Source organism: Pithys albifrons, chromosome 16 (genome assembly GCF_047495875.1).
Source record: "Pithys albifrons albifrons isolate INPA30051 chromosome 16, PitAlb_v1, whole genome shotgun sequence".
NCBI lineage: Eukaryota > Metazoa > Chordata > Aves > Passeriformes > Thamnophilidae > Pithys > Pithys albifrons.
The window spans coordinates 9,183,403-9,201,956 of NC_092473.1; the positions used below are offsets into that span (position 1 = coordinate 9,183,403).

Consider the following 18,554-nt stretch of genomic DNA (forward strand, 5'->3'; position numbering starts at 1 on the left):
ATTCATTGACTTTAACAGCTACACTTAACTTAGAGCAGCTGGGACTCTGGTTCAAAAGGAAGAATTGTGCCAGTAATAGTTTATACATTTTACATTTCAGATATTTTTTTCAGGAAATGAACACCCTTAATCTAAGCCCATGTTTTATTCAGTAATGGTTGCCAAGGGTTGGTCTTGTTGTAGTGTATATCCTAAGAATCCATAAATCAAACAATAGCTACAAACACAATAGTAAGTTATGCACCATCTCATAATTTATTATAATACAAACAAGTTCGTCAAACACAAGATATTGTCTACTTATGAAAATATCAATATTCACAATTTAAATAGGTGATAGGTCCCATAATTTTATATACCAGCAACATATCTAAAAAGTATTTTGTTCCTAGCTGTGGTCTTCAAGGATGTATATCTATAAGTAATTGTAAAACTGTCCATTCACAGCTTATTTTTTCTAATTGTAGACATTTGAAATATAAATAAGAGTACTAAAGACCATCTCCACAACAAAGATGGTTTTGTCTCCAGGATTCTTTTGCCTAAATAATGACACTATATGTGCTTGGTTAAGTTTTTACTATTGGCAAATTAGGAGGTACAAATAATACAGCAAGACATTGGCTAGTTAGCAACAGTCATTGCAAGATGCTTCACACAACCAAAAATAAGGCAAGTATTATCAACAGCAGCTCCCATATGGCAGACTAAAAAGTCAAGGCTTTATTATCCAAACTGGACTCTAAGAAGGCTTTGAATATCTGTTAACAAGATACAGCTTGATCCAAAGCCCTCGTAATATGATGGGGATTGGAAAAACCAACCACAAACCCCACCAGCAACCTTCCCTTTGACTTCAAAGGGCTTTGGAAGTAAGCTTTTCAAGCCCTGAATTATCAGAAGTGAAATGACCAATTCACTGTACATGAAAATTGCACCTTGTCATTTCTAAAATTATATGGAAAAGGATTGTGAGTTTTTCCAAATAAGTTACAAGAATTTAATGGTTATTATTCATGGGGAAATAAAATACTCACACAGAAAGATTTTTGTTTTTAAATATGTTAATTTACAAAAGTACATTATCAGGACAGAAAAAAATCAGATGACACTGACAGTTTGCAGGATAAACATTATGTTACAAAAATTAATAAACCACAGCATGTGAATGGCAGCATATGCCATGCACTTAATTGAAGTTTTTTTAATAAATAAAAGCCCTAAACATTCACTATTTTCTTTAAGGTTATTATTATATTAAGTAGAATAGTGAACTTCTTGTATAAATAAGTTTTTTCAATAGATACATTCTCAAAAATGAACCACTTATCTATATAGATATTGCACTTCAGACTCAGACAAGCATTCCTCATAACAAATGTAGAATAAAAATAAGTTATAAATACAGTGTTTTCCAAAATGAGACATACAGTACCTTTTCCATAAGATAACTTTGGTTACTATCAACTGACAAAGACCAGAGAGAGGTTTCCAAGAGGAGGGCAGAAGGGATGGCCACAAAACTGAATTTCTGTAAAACACTGGTAAAAGGAGCAATAATTTTAACTTTTTCATGAAAGATTCAGAAGGGCTGAACGTCCCTTTTGCACTTTATTATTGCAAGGGTGAAGCTTTGAGATCACAGGGACAAAGAGCCGACAGACTGAGAGGTTCTTCATTTTCCTCTGGGGACATTCAGGTGGTTACCATGGGTGATGGTGGAAGGGGTCAGCTTCTGCTTTCAGCCCCCCATTGCCCCAGACGTGCCCCTCTCCTTGCTCTGACCTGCATGGTCACTGGGGGGGGCATGAGCACCTTGCAGGTGAGTGCAGAGCAGCTCTCCCAACTGCTCTGTCCCTGGAACAGGACTGAGGGGTGTGCTCTCCCCAAGGCCCTGGCCATCCCACCTCTGTGCTCTGGACTGACCTGAGGAGCCTTGGTCTCTCACGAGAGCACCCCTCCATGCCTTTACACCTGGGGACACTGTTTTCACACCTTGTGCCTTCTGCTGCCAGTCCCTTCTGGGGAAGGCGTGCTGGGGTTGGTGGGTTTGGCTCTTGGAGGATGCCAGTATGAGGTGCTGTGCAAACACACCCTTTGTGGCAGAAAAGGAACTGGCTGTTGTCTTCAGCAGGACTTTTGTAGATTTGGCATTTCTTAGGGAAAATGCATCAAAGCAGAGACAACCATGGATCTTAGAGAGATACTTTCAGCCCTCAGATCCCACCATAGCAGGATTGGATCCTTTCTCAGAGGGCCTCTCTGTGTTAGTCCCTGATGCACCACGAGCTCCCTGCTGGCATTGGAGATGGGCACAGGCACAAATGCAGTGCTAGCACCAAGGTACTACTTATCTGCAGGTACTGAGGAGCTGCTGTGTGCACTGACCACATTGTGCTTGTGTTCACCACGTACCTCCACTGCTCTCATGTCAGTGAGGCTGCATTAAGTGCCTAATATAGAATAAAAAGGTTGCAGTATGTGAGTCCAAGAGACCACATGCAAAGATCTGAAAGGGAAAGAAATTAAAAGAAGTGCATTTTCAGCGTTCCTGTAAATCTCTCCTTATTTTCTTACTCAGCATTGATGGAATGCTGCTTTTTGAGTGTGAAGGAGAAGGAGCTAACTACTTCCAATAAGTGAAATACTTAGATCAGCTCAGTCTAAGGCTTTTACATTTTTAGTGCTGTTGGGTATTCAATTAATGTCTTTCACAATTTTTTTAACAATTAAATGGCAAATCTGTAATAGGATGGCATCCTCTATCAGGGGAAAATCTTAGGTTGAGGTTTTTATATGTGAATCCCTAAAGGCTTGAGCATGGGGGATAACTGAGAATCTGTATAGATTGAGAAGGAACTTGAAGGCTCTGATCACTTCAAATCTCACAGGAGCAGCTTTGGTGGGAGCTCAGCATCAGGCAGGACTTGGTTTCATACTTGAAAGTCCTTAGACACCATAACTGAAATAGTTGGGAAAAAATGCTGCTTTTGTTCTTGGCTCTACAAACATCCCTCCCTCCCTCGAGCTCCCCTGTCTCAGTCACATTCTTAAATAACAACCTAAACCACATGAATATTGGCAGCTTGCAGGACTGCTTCCTGTGCTAAAGCTGCAACAGGTACTGTATCGGTCCTTGAGCCTTGTTCAAATGAGCCAAAAAAGGGCTTGTCACCATCTGTGTCTCACAGGCTGCCTCCTGCAACGAGGTCTTGACAGCAAAATTGTGTGTGGTGGCATTTCATGTCAGATTCAACATGTAATTTTTGGCAAGTGCACACATCAGAAATGGCACCTTCCACAGTACACAAAAGCATCCATTTACTTTGTTGACAAAGTCGACTGCATGGTCAAGTAAGGTTTTGTTGTTGTGTTTTAAAAGGTTACAGTTAAACACTGCTGTGGCTTCTCCCCTCCAATGACTTTGGACTGCACTGGTGCTGGGATGCAAAACATTTGAGTGCTACTGAACACTAAGACTTGAACTCTGAAGCATATTCAAAATGCTATATAAGAGATGGAGGCGTTTGCCTTCTCACTTTTCCTTCTAAAATCAAGCACTCCTGTTCCTTCCTGATAGTCTGATCTGCCCTTTGTCTCCCAGGGAAATGAAATCAAATGACCACTCTTCAAATCAGCCATTTCAGCAAATTACATCCTGAAGATGTAACCACTTGAAAAGAACTTGCACCCAGAAACTCCAGCTCTTACCCTTTTCATGGTGATATTTTTATAGGCTTTCCATTCTTATCATACTGGTAAACAAGCATTTTGATGCAGTGAGTGTTGGCTGGGGAAATCCAAGGGCTGCTTGTTATGGAAAAGTTATGGTTTGTATAGAATTGCACAGGTTGCTTCTGACACTTAAAGAAGGCTTTCAGAGTGGCAGCTGCCATTGTGCGAAATCTTTTGCTAATAAAACAGTAGAGGAAGAAGTTAATTGCAGTGTTCAGCAGTGCAAGCATATTGGCGATGTCCGACACAATATGTACCACCCAGCTGTTGTTTATAGGCGAGACGTAGAGGTGATAAAGTATCATGATTATTCTTGGTGCCCAAAGTATGGCAAAAATAGAAGTTATAGTAAACAAAATGGCTGTTGTTTTTCCAGTGGAGTACCCTCGCAGCCGGAAATTGCTCTTTCGCTGCAGCTTGTACACAATGATGGAATTCAGGATGAAGAAGATGGAACAGGGCACTAAGTAAACAGTAAAGCAGTGGACCCAGACGAGGACGTGGTGCATTGATGTGCTTATGTAGTCTTCAATCCAAATATTGGGCCACCAGTAGTAGGGGATGCTGGTCAAAAAGCAGGTGATATAGACACTTACAATGACTTTTCGAGTACGAGCAGGGTAGGAGACTGTGTGATACTTCAGCGGGTGGCACACAGCTATGTACCTGTCGATGGTCAGTGGAACCGTAATCCAAATGGATGTGTGGATGGAGGAAAATTCCAAGACCTCAATTATTTTGTCCAGTACCTGAGGCATCTGTTTGTTTAAGATGAAATCTTCCATAAGGAAGTCAACAAAAACGATGAAGAAGAGAACCAGGATGTCAGCAGCAGCCAGAGCTAGAAGATAATTATAGGAGGACTTCTGCCTGCGAGCTACGAGCTGGGAGAGGATGATGACTGTCAAGATGTTTGCTGTGGAGAAAGAAACACAGAGTTAGGCTATTTTGATGTAACACCAGCTCTCCTAGGCACTTGTTTGGAGCTGTTCAAGCATTTGGCAACATGACCACCTTTATTAAAATTCAAGAAACCCAAAGCTGGGGCCCTCACAGAAACTGGCATTGAGAGCAGTGTGTGGCCCTACTCTCAGATGTAGAATACTCATCCTGAGCAGGGTGTGCTGGGACCCCTGCCCATGCCCACAGAGGCAGAGTAGCAGGAGAAAAAGGTTAATAGCTCACATACACACTACTTCTCAACTTGGTTTTTTTCACATTTTTGTTTAGCAAGGGATAAATGAGAAGGGTGGGGTGGCTTTTGGAAAGAGACATATTTTGTTCCTCACCCCAGCTTATGGCACCTGTCTGTTATACTTTTGAACTCCCATCTAAAAAGAACAGAAATCAAAGCCACCTTGGATTAGGTAATTCACTCTAGACTGAGTGGGATTCCAATGGAGAGAAGGGCTTCCAGGGAAACACATGTCCTCAGCTCCTCCTGAGATTCTTCTGTAATTCAGTCATTTCTGTCTGACCTACTCTCCTACAGCAGCCTCTGGGGAAGCATCTCCCTTCTCACCACTGAGACAGTCAGCTCCAAAAGCCCTGCCTGCTCACCCAGAGCTGCTCTTTAGAAGTCCTTCAGCTGGGAGACATTTTTCCTCTAAAGTGACATAACTGAGCCTTAAAGGAAATCATGCTGGTCACATCAGGCATGATGGATGTTGTGATTCAACATGAGTGTAAATATCTCTGATTTTCCAAAAAGCACCTGTTTGCAACTCTCTGGCCACACTACAGGCCCGTCACCTAAACATACACCCAGATGTACTGCACGATAGTTAAATAATACTGTGGTGGAGTGCTGGTGTCTTTCACTGCCTGTTTGCTTCAGTTTTCTAAAGTTTTGGTTAAACTTAGATACACTTTAGTGGCTTCTTGAACCAGTGCTACAAGAATTCAGTCCTACAGTCCCTGGCAAGGCAGAGCTCCCCATGAATATAAACAGTCCTTGCAATCCTTGAGAGCTTTCCTGGCATGCTAAGGTGTAGCCAAATTTAACTACTTGCTCTTGTTTACTAGAATTTACTGGGTAGTCTTGAATTGGAAAAAAAAAATCTCTGTTATTCCTACTATCAGGATGGCTGGAATGAGACAGGCAAGACTGTTCCCATCAGAAGCTGGTATCACTTGGCTGGAATAATACCTGAAGTAGTGCTTAAAAATCAGAGATCTGGTTTACTGTACAAGAGGCTGCCAAATGTTTGTAGTTGATACTTTCTTAAGTGGTCTATAAATCACTTCTTCTGTGCATTCAGTGCTTGAAACATTCCTGCCAGCTTTGATGGATTTCCCAAAACAAATCAACAATAATTGTAAGGATTCCTTTAAATCAGAGAGAAAGGAAGTTGCTGACATTAAGGTAATGATAGCTGAGGACACATGTCCTACAACTGAAAATGCTCATTTTTTAAAAAAACTGTTTTACTTGGCACTGAAAAAACTTCATCCTTCATAAATGCCTTCAAAGCCTTCTGTCTGGGAGCGGATTTCTGGCACCGAGGAAATGAACTGCAGCAGAGTGAATGATCTTGACTAACAGCCCTCACCTATTTTTGTATTAACCTAATGTATTAATTTTGTACCTTGGAACAAAACTAAACCAAACATGGCAATCAACTGACTCCTTCTCTGTAAAAAACAAGGCAGCTTGATTTTTCCAACAGTATTGTCTCCAATTGCCTTCAGGGGAATTTTCCTGATTCTGTCCTCCATTAACGTGAGTGCAGCTGCATTGATTTCAGCTCAGAGCAGACGTGGGAGACAAGAGGTGATACAGCCAGAACTGCTGTGTCATTTTTCACTTACTTATGAAATGCTTCTGTTGTGCCTGCTCTGATGAGCCCTAGAGGTGCAGTGAGTGATGTACTGTCAAGGAAATCCTCGAGCTGAAGTGTTTATCATGACTCTGCAGCCACTGCTGGTTTTGGCCAGACAGACTGACTGGCTCAGCTTCACAGATATTGGATGTGACCCTTGGGGGGTGCATCTTCTCTTTAAATCCTCTGGATTTGACTCATTCCAGTGGCAGCAGCTGGTCCCTGCTGGTAACTCTGGCCTGACTGTCAGCAGCTCCTGCAGGGATGCTGAAGCCAGGCTGTGTCCAGGCACAGCAGCCCGGCTCCCAACACTTTCTGCTAACCCCACTCAGTTTTGCTACAGGAGCAGATTTATGAGCAGTCCTTTACCCTCTGCCCCTGCCTCTCTCAGGGTTTCCAGCCATGGCAGCAACAGCATGTGCTGAAATGCAAGTTATTCTTCTAAGGCCAGCAAGCCTTGCCTGGTGAGCTGGATTAGAAAATTGATCTGACCATGTACATGCAAGCTCTATCCCATTTTTTTTGCAAGGGTTACTGTATCTTGTATTGGAAATGCTTTCCCTGGGATCACATTAGAGCTTTTTCTGGCTGGATGATACAAAATATAGTAAGAGCATTTACTTTGTGAAAACAGATATATACTGGGGCACAGCAGAAAGCTGCCAGTGCAACAGTGTCTTAGCACAGGGGTGGGAGTGTTTTTCCTGCTGCATACTGTATGGGGAAAGTGTGGATGAGCTAGGAATGTCTTAGTCCTTCACCCATCTCCTAGCCAGTGTTGAATTGGTCCTTGGTGTGTCCTCAAACACTGCCTAAAGCTCAGTTAAATGGGAACATGGTTCTATGTGAACAACTGTGTCCTTGTGCCAGTGCCTCAGTAAGTCCTGGGTGCCTATTCAGCATCCCACTGTCGTGTGGGTCAATATTACCTACTGCGGGTGAAAAGTGATGGAAGAGTATTTGTGACCATACTTTAATCTTGCTGACCCTAATTCTTGCACTAATATTGCAGCCTGTGATGGGGACTGTGGCAGAGATGGTGATGATGGACATACAAAAATATCTGTCTCTCTATGGGACTACAGCAGCTGGATAGGTCATCACCCCTAAATTGTCCTTGATGGTACACTGTCCATTTCTTGCAGTGTTTTTTCTAGATACTAAGTGGTTAAGATAATTTGAATTTGAAAGAGATTGATCACTGTGCTGGGAGATGATTAGGGGATGACAGATGGGAATTTATGCCAGCGTCGCTTGCTGCAGTGCAGTATTCTGAATTTATAAATATCTGGTTGAGAACCAGGGCTTGATTAGGGAGTAGCTGGCTGAAGCCTTGAGGTGCCACTGGCAGATAATTAGAAGGAACTGTAAGAAATGGAAGTCTCAATTCTTTCCCTTCAGGCCTAAGGATGCCTTTGAGACACAGCATTTGAGCGTCTTGGATACCCAAACACCTCTGGCCCACAGTGCTCAAAATACAGCAATCTTCTAACTCAGCCAGGCATCAGCACAGGACACATCTGTCCTTTGACATCTCCTCTGACTTTGTCAGCTTCTGAGTGCAAACTGTAGCACTGAAATTCATGCCACATGTCCTATGTGTCTGAGAGGGATCTCGCTTTAGGAGTAACTTTGGTTCCCTTGTGGATTTGGGGTTACTTCCATACCAAAGCCATGCAGCTGTGACTGCAGAGCCCAGGCAATCTCCTGTGCCTCCTCCAAGCAGCGTCTTTGACCTAAGGGCACAGTTTCTTCTCCAGCTTCATATTTCATGGATTACAGTCATCACTCAGTGTCTAAGGACGACCTTTGCAGGGGATTTGAAGAGCTCCTTTCACTGACCATTATCACTGCATGTGAGCTTAAGCAAGAGCGATTGTATCTGTGTAAAGAAGAAATAGGTGTATTTCTTTGTTTGTGGTTTGTTTTTTATTTTTCTTTACATTGAGAGCACTTTGCATGTCCACAGCAGCCTGTGCAGTGAAATAGCCATTACAACACAAGCAGCTGTGCCGCTGAACTGTGGACAAGGCTGTGTGGTTCAGCAGTTCAGCATTATAAACTACTTAGATCAAGTAGCCATGAGTGTCACCCCCTGAGCATGATAAACATCAGGCCATGGAATAGAATGGACACTTTTCACCCAATGCAGTTGTTGCTAGGATCCCCACAAATAGTGGTGCAGTGTAGGAAACATCTCTGCAGGCCTGGCATTAGTCACCTGACTGGCACAGAGAGACAGCTTACAAACTGGAAATCTTAAGGTGATTTAGAAAATATGTTAGTAACACTTCTGTCTTAGATTTAGAAACTCTGTGAATGTGAGTACAATGTGCTAAAAATATACAGTGACAAAAAGGCATGTGTTGGCTTAATGGGAATAGACAATTTCCTCTAGACTAGGAGGCAACATTCAAATGTAAACAGGTACCGTGTCCAGCAGCCAGATCTGACCACTGTTACTCACACACAGGCTTGCCAATGCTTACCAGACTGGAGATGGGGATGGCATCCAGCCCTTACTTGTGTGAGAACTCTCTGGAGAAGCTGATGACAAGGGGTCATTTCTGATGAAGGTGCTATGTAACAGGAATTATTTTAAAAAATGACAGAATTGCTGTGGCAATGTAAATACTTGTGTATTACTGAGGTTGGCTATAGCTGGTAAAGTGGCCTTTCAAAATGACCTCTAGATGCTGTTTGCCCTTAAAAAAGATAGGGCAGGTCCACGTTGTCTTCTTACACCCAATATGGATCAAACTCAGCACAAGAGCAAACGGGGACAGCCTCTCTGAACTGTGCCTCAATTTGTTCTTTTATTATCGTACCCTGAGATCCTTCCCTAAACTGTTGTGAAGCATAAAGAGATACTTTATAGAATATAATTAGTGCAATACAAGTTTTTGTTTCCCTGGGAGTTCCTGTGAGGATTGATTTTTGAAAATAAAGGGATTTATTTGCTGTTCGATTGTCTGAGTGCTGTCGAACAGCACACGACGAGGCACCCCCAAGAGGGAAGAGCTGTCAGCCCCTTCTGCTGGTGCCTGTATCATCTCCCAGGGGAGGGAGAGAGATATAAGCAAAAAAATATGAGCATCATAAAATCTACAGCAGGCACAGATGCAGGACTGCTACTGGAACAGGTTTCACTTCTTGCAGGAAGGCTCGTGTGGTTTGTGCTTAGAAATCCCATGTGAAGGGACAGACCACACCATTTCTGAGGGTGAAGGAGAACCTGGAGGTAGAGAACAGCCAAGCTCCTGCCCAGGACAACCTTGAACTCCCTTTTACATGCAGTAGACTGGGTTAGTTACTGCCAGAGAAAACACAGCATGGCCTTGCACTTACCAGTCACAAGTGAATGAACGAGTTAGTGCCAGAGGCCAGATTCTGACAAGGAAATCTGGCCTCTGGGGCCATTTTTCTCACTAACAGCATTTATTAGCTGACATGGCTCTGGGGAAGGATGCAGTGAATGAGGTACTCTGCTCTGCAGCTGGCATTAGCCATCAGTGGGTCATGGAGGCCAGAGAAAGATTTTAATCCAGCAAAAGCACTTTCTCACTGTTGGAGGCCATAGATGCAGTAAGGGCATGGAGATGCCAATGGCTGGTATTCACTTTAAGCCTTGCCAGCCACCGAGACTGGACTACAATAGCTTGTCTGGCACAAAGGTGTAATTACACTGTGCTGCTTTTGGCTTTCCTAGACCATTCAAGTACAATTTTCCATAGTCTTTATAAAATAGGGCTATTTCTGCAGTATGAGAGCAACCCAGAAGGAACACTGGGCTAAGACATGGTGAGGTCTGGTTGGTGCTCACTGGTGCCACATGTGTGTAAATGTGCCAGAGATCCGGTTCTCCTCTTGCCATCTTCACCCTCCTCGTCCACCGTTCCTGACCTGGGCCTACAGTGCAGAAAGTCTCTGATGACTCACAGGCATTCCCTCCAGCCTCCCCAAAGCCTTTCTTAGAGGCATCTTGCTACCAGAGCAGTAAAGCTTTCTAATGGAAATTGATGCTGGGAAGAGAAAAAGCGATCTGCAAAATAATGCAGAAATCATAAAAGAAATTTGGTTATTCATGCAACATATCTGGACAGACAGATTTTCAAGGCAGTTTGGGTGTCTCATTTGGCAGGTGTCTGTAGCTTCTAGATGTGGGCTGTCAGCACAGTATGAGAGGTCTCAAGCTGAGTAATTTGAGCTCAAGGGTGACAAAACCATTGTACCTTTTTGATACCAAACACCAAAGCACTGAGGGAGGTGCCAGAGGTGTTTCATGGGATGACTGGGATACAGAGAGGATGTGATTTCATGAAGGCACTGGCATGAATTCTTTACTGAACATGAATAATTAAGAGGATTTTACCTTTGATTGTGGTTTTGCTAAAATAAACCAGTCTTTATGTCTTCCTAAAGCATTAGCTAATGCAATAGAAGCTCATGCTTGCAAACCCCATGGCCAAGCTTTCTCAGAGACTACGCCAGTTTTACACAATAAGCAGGAAATTACAGACTGTGTAAAACCATTGCAGTTTGGCTTTATTCCCCCTAAGGAGAATATACTGCATCCACACTAGATATATCACTCTTTGGTGTGCTAGTCTGGACTTTGAAGAAAACACTCTTGGAGTGAACAAACATTTCAGAAATATCCTAGTCTGATGTAACTAACTGGCAGGTAATTTGTCTTGAAACCAGAAGCAACCTTTAGGTGCACCTGTCTGTGCAGCCAATGGTCCATATGATTGAAAAGATGGAGAAGTTAAATGAGTATACATTGCAGGGAGACTGTTTCAGGAGGTAGAAGGAAACAATTTCAGTGAAAAAGATGTTCAGTGTTTTAATAGGCAAGCTGCTCTCCTCTCCTATGGATAAAGGGATAGAACTCTTTTTTTGTTATTTGTACTGCTAATTCTGGTCCTACTTGGCTGCCTCTTTTCATTCTCTCTTCACAACCATACTGGTGTCTTAGGGGGCAACCCAAAACCATCTTGCCCCATCAGGTCACCCTGAGAATGGCACCAACAGCACTCCAGACATTGGGTTTTAGGATCCTAATGTACATATCTGTATTCTGCAGAAGGAAAACTGATTTGTCTGTGAGGTCTCCTGTGCTCAAGGAGTTCATTTTGGCTTTGTTTCCTTTTCTGATGTCTCAAAGCGAATGGGAAGAGATCATGGTCTCAAAAACACCACCTGTAACAGCAGGTAAAAGCTTTTGTGGACAGGGATTGCTTTGCACTTGGTGTGTGAAAGCAGAGAGGGCACCTCATCAGGACACCTCCGTGTTGTTTGTTTGCCTACAGTGTTTGACTTATGTGGATGAAGGCCTTCTCCTGCTGGCTTTTTTCTGCTGATTCACCCCCATTTTATGGAAGGGAGCAGAAAGAGGATGAGGAGGGGAGCACTAAATAAAGGGGGTGGATGAAGAACAGCAGGATATTAGACTGCCTAGTGTTTCTGAATGTTTTAACTTCTTAACAACTGGGGGCTCACCATTACCCACCTACCGTGAAAACTGGCTGTGCTCTCTCTTTTGTGTCGTTGTCATTCCAAGGAAAAATGTCCTCTGGAGTTTTTCCTTCCCAATCCATTTTAGCAGCCTGCCATGCAAGGTTATGCACTTCATAGTCTACTGAGCCTCCCAAATATGGCACCTCATTATCATTACAGTCCTGACAGCCTTGTTTCCTACTGATGTGGCTAAAGAAAACCAAAGTTAGCAGTTGTACTCTGTAGTGGTGTCCAGAAATGTGGAATCACCTTCTCCACAATCCATGCATTAGCATGGCATCAGCCACATGCTGCCTTTCAGGCTGCAAGACTTTAGTGGCCACAGTCTCCAGATGTACTGACCAAACTAAATCACTGCCATCTGCATACCTTGCTGTCACCAGTTCTGTACATGAACAGAATGGATTTATCCTTTTTCATAATGATTCTTCTTTCCTTATAGAACAAGCATTCATTTTACAATAGGAATTGATTAATTTTAAGCATGTTAGCAGTAGTTTTGTTCCCTTCTGTCCAGTAGTACTACTGTAAATATGCTGTAGTGCCCTTCAGTTGCTCCAATAGCTTAGCTAAAGTTCTGGCAATTTATTTGTCCTCTTTTAAGTAGGATGCAATGTACTGGCCTTGTGTCCAATTCAGATTTTAAGTCAGAGAAAGTATGGTCTTTGAATAAAAGGGTGGCTGAATCAGGTCTCAGGAGGGTTTGGTTCTTATTCATTGTGTGAACTCTACCTAATGAGAGACAGCTGAAGAGTGCTGTTTTCTCAAGGTCATAACTCTACATGTAACAATCCCCCCATTCGTATTTTCAGATCTTCCTTTAGCACTTCTATTGTTCAGGTGTGCTGTTATGAGAAAGGCTATTTATTCAGGTGTTGGAAATGCTCTCTAATCAGAAGCCTCTCCTGTGATTGCAGAAGAATACACTAGGCAGCAGATGGCAGGAATCCAAGACAAGTCAGACACTTCTATACTGCTGTGTGCTGTATGTACACCTACCTTCTCTCTGCTTTGGTATTTACTGGGTATTACATGCCACGTGAGTCATCAACAAACACAGCTACCTGTCCCCCCTTCCTGCTCGTGGTACTAACTGGGTCACAGCTGTAAGCACAGAGATGGCAACACTCTTTGGGTCTCGTTCCCCCATCTCGTGCTGAGGATCAGAGGGAACACAGATGGTGCTGGTCTCTTAGATCATGGGTGCTCAGCCACCAACCGTACCTGCTTGAGATGATGATCTTGGCATGCATGCCTCCCAAATAGCCTCCTTATTCCAAGCTTTATACAAGGACAAGGCTCCAGAAGAACCAGTTCTCCACTGTTTTGGCTTGCCTGTGGCTATACTGCAGCTTGCATAAGTACAGTGCACCCGTGTGTCAATCCAACACCCTGGGAAGCATCTGGCTTGCTGTGCAGGGACAGCCAGTCTGTCGTCTGATAGGAAAAGGTCCATAACGTGTATCTCTCTCTTCACAGTGTGTTAAAACAGTTAGGCATCCCTGCTGAGCTTACATATTCCTCCAGGTCAGAACTACAGCTTCTCTCCCTCCACATGGAGCCCTCTGAATGCACTCCATGCATGGCTGGGCTTTGAATGACCTGGGTTGTCCCCATCTTCACAACAACTTGTTAAGCAGCTGGTCTGACATGAACACTACCTGTTTGTACCGTCCAGCTGTGAGCACCCAGGTATGTCTGGATGGCTTTGCCAAGCTTGTGAAGTCCTGAATCTATGTTTAGATCAGTGTGACTGGTTTTACACAAAAGCCTAAAGCACAAACCAGAGAAAGCTGTGGACCAGGCTCCCAAAGTTTAGAGTGGCTCTTCCCTGGTGCATCCCCTGCTGGGGATGCTGTAAGTGTGCTGGGTGTGTGCCTGTGCTTTGTGTCACTGGGATGCGATGATCCCCAGAAGCCAAGGCGCTTCCCAGATTGGCAACTGACTGGGGAGCAAAGTGGAACCAGTGATCCCACATGATTCCCTCTGCCTCTCGCACTGTCAGGAGGAGATGAGCCCTGGGAACACTGATCAGGCCAGACTCTGGTCTAGGAAATGCTGCCACTCTGACCTTCCAGGGCCAACACACACTACTGCCAGTGGAAAAGGTGGCTGCATGCAAGACAAGTCCGTTGCTGCTGCACCTTCTAATGAAGCAGGGATTCAGGTCAAAGCCAGGTGTCTGCAGTGGGTGGTGTTGCTTCCGTGCCTGACCTTCCTGGTTGTGTTCAATGGCCCTGTCACAGCAGGAGCAATTTGGTGCAGCTGCTTTGTGCAGCTGTCACTGACAAAAGGAAGGACTGAGTGGTAACTGTTGCTCTTTGCTTTCTCTCTCACCTTTACCAGCCCCCTCCTGGACTGAAACAGAGCAATTTAATCCCTCCCTCACATCCAATACCATCTCTTCTCTAGCATTTTCTGTCACTAAAGCAAGAAACATTTCCATTAAGACTTTCTGCAGTCTCTCTCTTCCCTCTCAATTTACTGCAGGTGCTTCAGAGGTTCTCCCTCACTGACCAAAAAGAGGAGTGTAGGGTTAGGAGAGCAGGGGCTGCAGAACAATTCCATACATGAGAAACCCTTCCGCTCTAAATGGGAAAATTACTTCCAGCGCCTCTGTTTTGCTCTGCTCCTCACCCTTGCACCAGCAGTTTCTCCTTGTTCCATGCAGCCTGCTCCTGAGGCACCCCACTCCTGGTAGCAGGACTGCACACTTGTGGGAAATGTTTGCACATCTGTACTCAAAATAAGTTTTGAAAAACTGTCTCTGTCTTGTCAGCTTCTGCTTAGAGGGAAAAGAAGCAGCCTCCTGCCCCAGCTGACAGATGGCACCATCACCCCTGGCAGAGCCATAGCCACCTTGGTGCACGGTACCAGCCACATGGTCAGTGTGATCAGTGGTGCCTCTGTGGGTCCCTCTCTTTGCAGGGTGCAGCCTGGCCCTTGCCAGAGCTAATGGTGGAGCAGGGGCTGAAGGGAGCCCACTCCATTCTCTCCCCTCTCTGCCTTTTACAGACTTTCTAGTGCCTGGTTGAACACAGGGCAAGAAGGAGCCAATGCTGAGAACAGGATCTGCTGAGGTGCCTGGGTTATACACGGGTGGGAGGGACAAGATGCTTCTGCTGCATGCACAGTCAGGCCTGGCATCGCTTGGCCTCAACGTGGAGTTGTTGAGTTAGTGAAATTTCCTTCAGACACTACAGCAGGAAAGTCAGAAACAGTTAACTGGTTTCTCCTCTCATCAGTGTTTCTCTGAGACTTGTGGCAAGGAGTTAACCATTTCCATTTCAGCAAAACACCACACCAGTGCTGCCTTGGAAGACAGATCCTGGACACCGTTTCTCTTAAATCCTTCCCATCACACAGAGCTAATTAAGATACCACATACTTCAGGGTTCTTTTTCTAACAGCCAATAAAGTCTGCTACCTTTACAATTTTCTAATGTTAGAAAATTGAAGAGCAGCTTCAAATTTAAACATGAAAAGCTCTTTTTAGCACTTATCTCTGCACCCTGTACCCTGTCCTCAATGAAGCTTGGCTGTGTCAGTCTTCCCCTAAACATATTCAGCTGGTTCTCATCTCTGTGCAGTCTCAGAGTAAGAATCATGAATTTCTCATGCACTCAGGATACTGTGCATTTACTCAGCATACTGTACATGTACAGTGAGTTCAGGTGTTAGTGCCACTGCAATCCTCAGATCATGTCCACTGAACACAACCATACCTGATGCAAGCCCACTGAACTCAGGAGTGTTGCACCACCAAATGCTCTGGCTAGTTTTGTTGAGCACTGTCACAGGTACCACTGCTCTGATCAACTGATGTCTGACCCCTTGAGAAATGCGTGTCACCATCACTAATTTGGATCATGTACCAACTTTAACCATGTTCTTAGAATGACAGCATTAGGTCTGTAATTACAATGCAGTGCCCTTAGGGAACTGGTGCAAGGATATGCAGAATGCTCATCAAATCATTTTTCTTGTCTGTGCACTTAAGACTTTCCCCTGTTTCAGGGACATACAAAGACAAACTTAGCCACAGACTGCTTCATGACTTCTTCACTTGACTATCTTGAGAGGGTCTTGGTCATTTCCTAGGGGACTGGTATTAAAATCAGAGCTTGTCATTACTATGGACATCTAAGCAACATCTAAGGGATTAATGAAGAGGAAACTACCTCCTCATCCCTGCTATTTGGGTCTCTTTGGGTCAGGGCTGAGATTCATCAATGCTATGGAGTACAGGCACTTACCTGTGCTCTACATCCTCTGTGGGTAAATACAGGACTTAACTTTCCAGTTCTCTGAACTGTAAGCCAATCTTCAAATTTTAATTATAAGCCAGGAAGGGAGAAAACCCAAAACAACACAAAGAATATCGATTCATATGCAGAGTGGTAATTGCATGTGTGCTGCTCAGAGGCAGGCTTCTCTTCAAGTCTGATTAAAAATTTTTCTATGAATTTATTGCTAGAAGAAGGAATTAAGGTGAACTTAAACATTTGGAATTGTAGACTATTAACTGTCATTGCTGCTTGCCATTTCAAATGGCACTTTAAATGTGTAGCTGTACATAAACACAACCCAACTCTTGTTTGGCACCCTTAAAATACTGATTCACCTTGGCACATGAGATTGCTCTAACTTTTTCCCAACTCATTCTGCCTGTCCTTGGGATCCCTCTAAGTTACTCTCAGGCTGGAAGTGTTAAGCTAGGGAACAACGATGTTTGCCCACCCAAACTGTGCTGGGATGGCAGCTCTGCCCGCTGAAGCCCAGCGTGTATCTACAACAGCTCTCCGTGGTCCTGCATGCCAAGACATCTCGGTGTCAGCCACAGGCAACCCCCATGGAGAGGAAGCACCTGCTCAGTCCTTGTCTTGGCTGAGGCAGTACTGCTGATGTGATGCCTATGTGGCATCTGCACATTTTGAGCTGTGGATACCTGTGTGCTGGAAGCGGTGCCTCACAGGTGTTCACACCCAAACCTGAGACATCCTCTCCTTCCCTGTTTGGGATGTCTCTAGCTTTTCTCATCTCCAGCATCTCTGTTTTGTCTTTGTCCCCTTTTTAGGCAGGAAATTTGTCTCAGAGTTATACAGTCTGGTGGCTGGTGCCTGTGAGCTGGGACTTTGAGTCCTGTACCTGCATACAGGGGTTTCAGAGTTAGTATTGCCATCGCCTTTGCAGTGCACTGACCCCAAGACTAGACTTTATAGGTACTGTCCTGCTCCACCAGCCACAGGGACAGGTTCACGAATATGTCAGTTGTCTGCTGACCTTCTGACAGCATGCTCCTTCACCAGCCAAGTTCCATTCTGGTGGCATGTTCCTCCTAAAGCTACTCCTGCCCCAGGCATAAGGCAGAGATTCCCACTACAGAAACTCGGCAGCTACACTTGTGCTTACTGCTAGCCTGGCACGCGATCGGTGGGGACCAGACCTGGCCGTCTGGGTACTGCTCTGGTACTCACATGGCCAAACTGATAACGGCAGAAACTTCACGACATGCTGACTCTGTACTGACAAGTTCAAAGTCAGGGTGCCGAGATCGGGTGGGAAAGCGGCGGCAGCAGCGGTGCGAGGGCAGGCAGGGGCAAACCCCGGAGAGGGAGGCAGCGCCGGGACGGCGGCGCGCCGGGCGGGGAGATGCTGCCCGAGGAGAGAGATGCTGCCCAGGGAGCTGCTGCCCGAACCGCCCGCGTTCAGCCCGCGGGGCACACGGACGCAGCGTGCCCGGAGCCCGGGACAGCCCGAGGACGCCGCGGGCGCTCATCGCGCCCTGTCCCGCACAGCGGGCAGGAGCCGCTCCGGCGGGCGGTGCCGGGGCCCCGCAGACTCGTCCGTCCCGCGGCACTCACCCGGCAGCCCGAGGCAGAGCAGGAGGCTGTAGTAGACGACAGGTGCGTACCCCAAGCCGCAGCCATAGCGGTGGTGCGCCAGGAGGGAACCGTTGTGGAGGTGGAGGTGGTTGTGCTCCATGGACCCGCTATCTCCCCGCTGCCGGCGCTCGTTCCGCCGCACGGGCCGCCCCGGCCGCGCCGCCCCCCGCCCCTCGCACGCTCCGCGGCGGCGGCGAGCGCGGCGCGGCCCCGCGGCGGGCGGCGGCACATGGCGCGCCCCCCGGCGAGCGCGGCGGGGGAGGGCGGGACCGGCTCCCGCCTCTGGCCGCCCCCTCCTGCCCGGCCGTGATGGGCGATCTCACCTTGGGAGCATCTTCGGAGATCCGCCGCCTGCCCGGGGGCAGCGGGCTCGCCCCACGACCAAGAGAAGGAAAAAGGTTTTTTTTCTCCGAGTTGGCTCACGAGTCAGTAGAAGAAGAGCAGAGGCGGGAGTTGCCAGCGGTGTACACGCCTGGCAGCCCTGGGTTGTGCTTCAAACCGTCTGGGAAGGCAGGGGTGAATCTCGCAATGGGCGCTTGTATCTGCGGCTTCGGAACGCAGACCCGGGTTAATGGCACGGTCCCTCTTCTCC

The 18,554-nt window shown here is 45.7% G+C and overlaps 1 protein-coding gene across 1 annotated transcript; it reads right to left on the reverse strand.

The window, feature by feature from the left end:
- Positions 1-299: 299 nt before the first annotated feature.
- Positions 300-18,105, reverse strand: GPR139 (G protein-coupled receptor 139). The gene is made up of 2 exons (XM_071571101.1): positions 17,942-18,105; positions 300-4,651 (listed from the first exon to the last, which is right to left on the reverse strand). Exons 1-2 carry the CDS (start codon positions 18,060-18,062, stop codon positions 3,717-3,719), a joined length of 1,056 nt encoding a protein of 351 aa, XP_071427202.1. The 5' UTR covers positions 18,063-18,105; the 3' UTR covers positions 300-3,716.
- Positions 18,106-18,554: the final 449 nt, after the last annotated feature.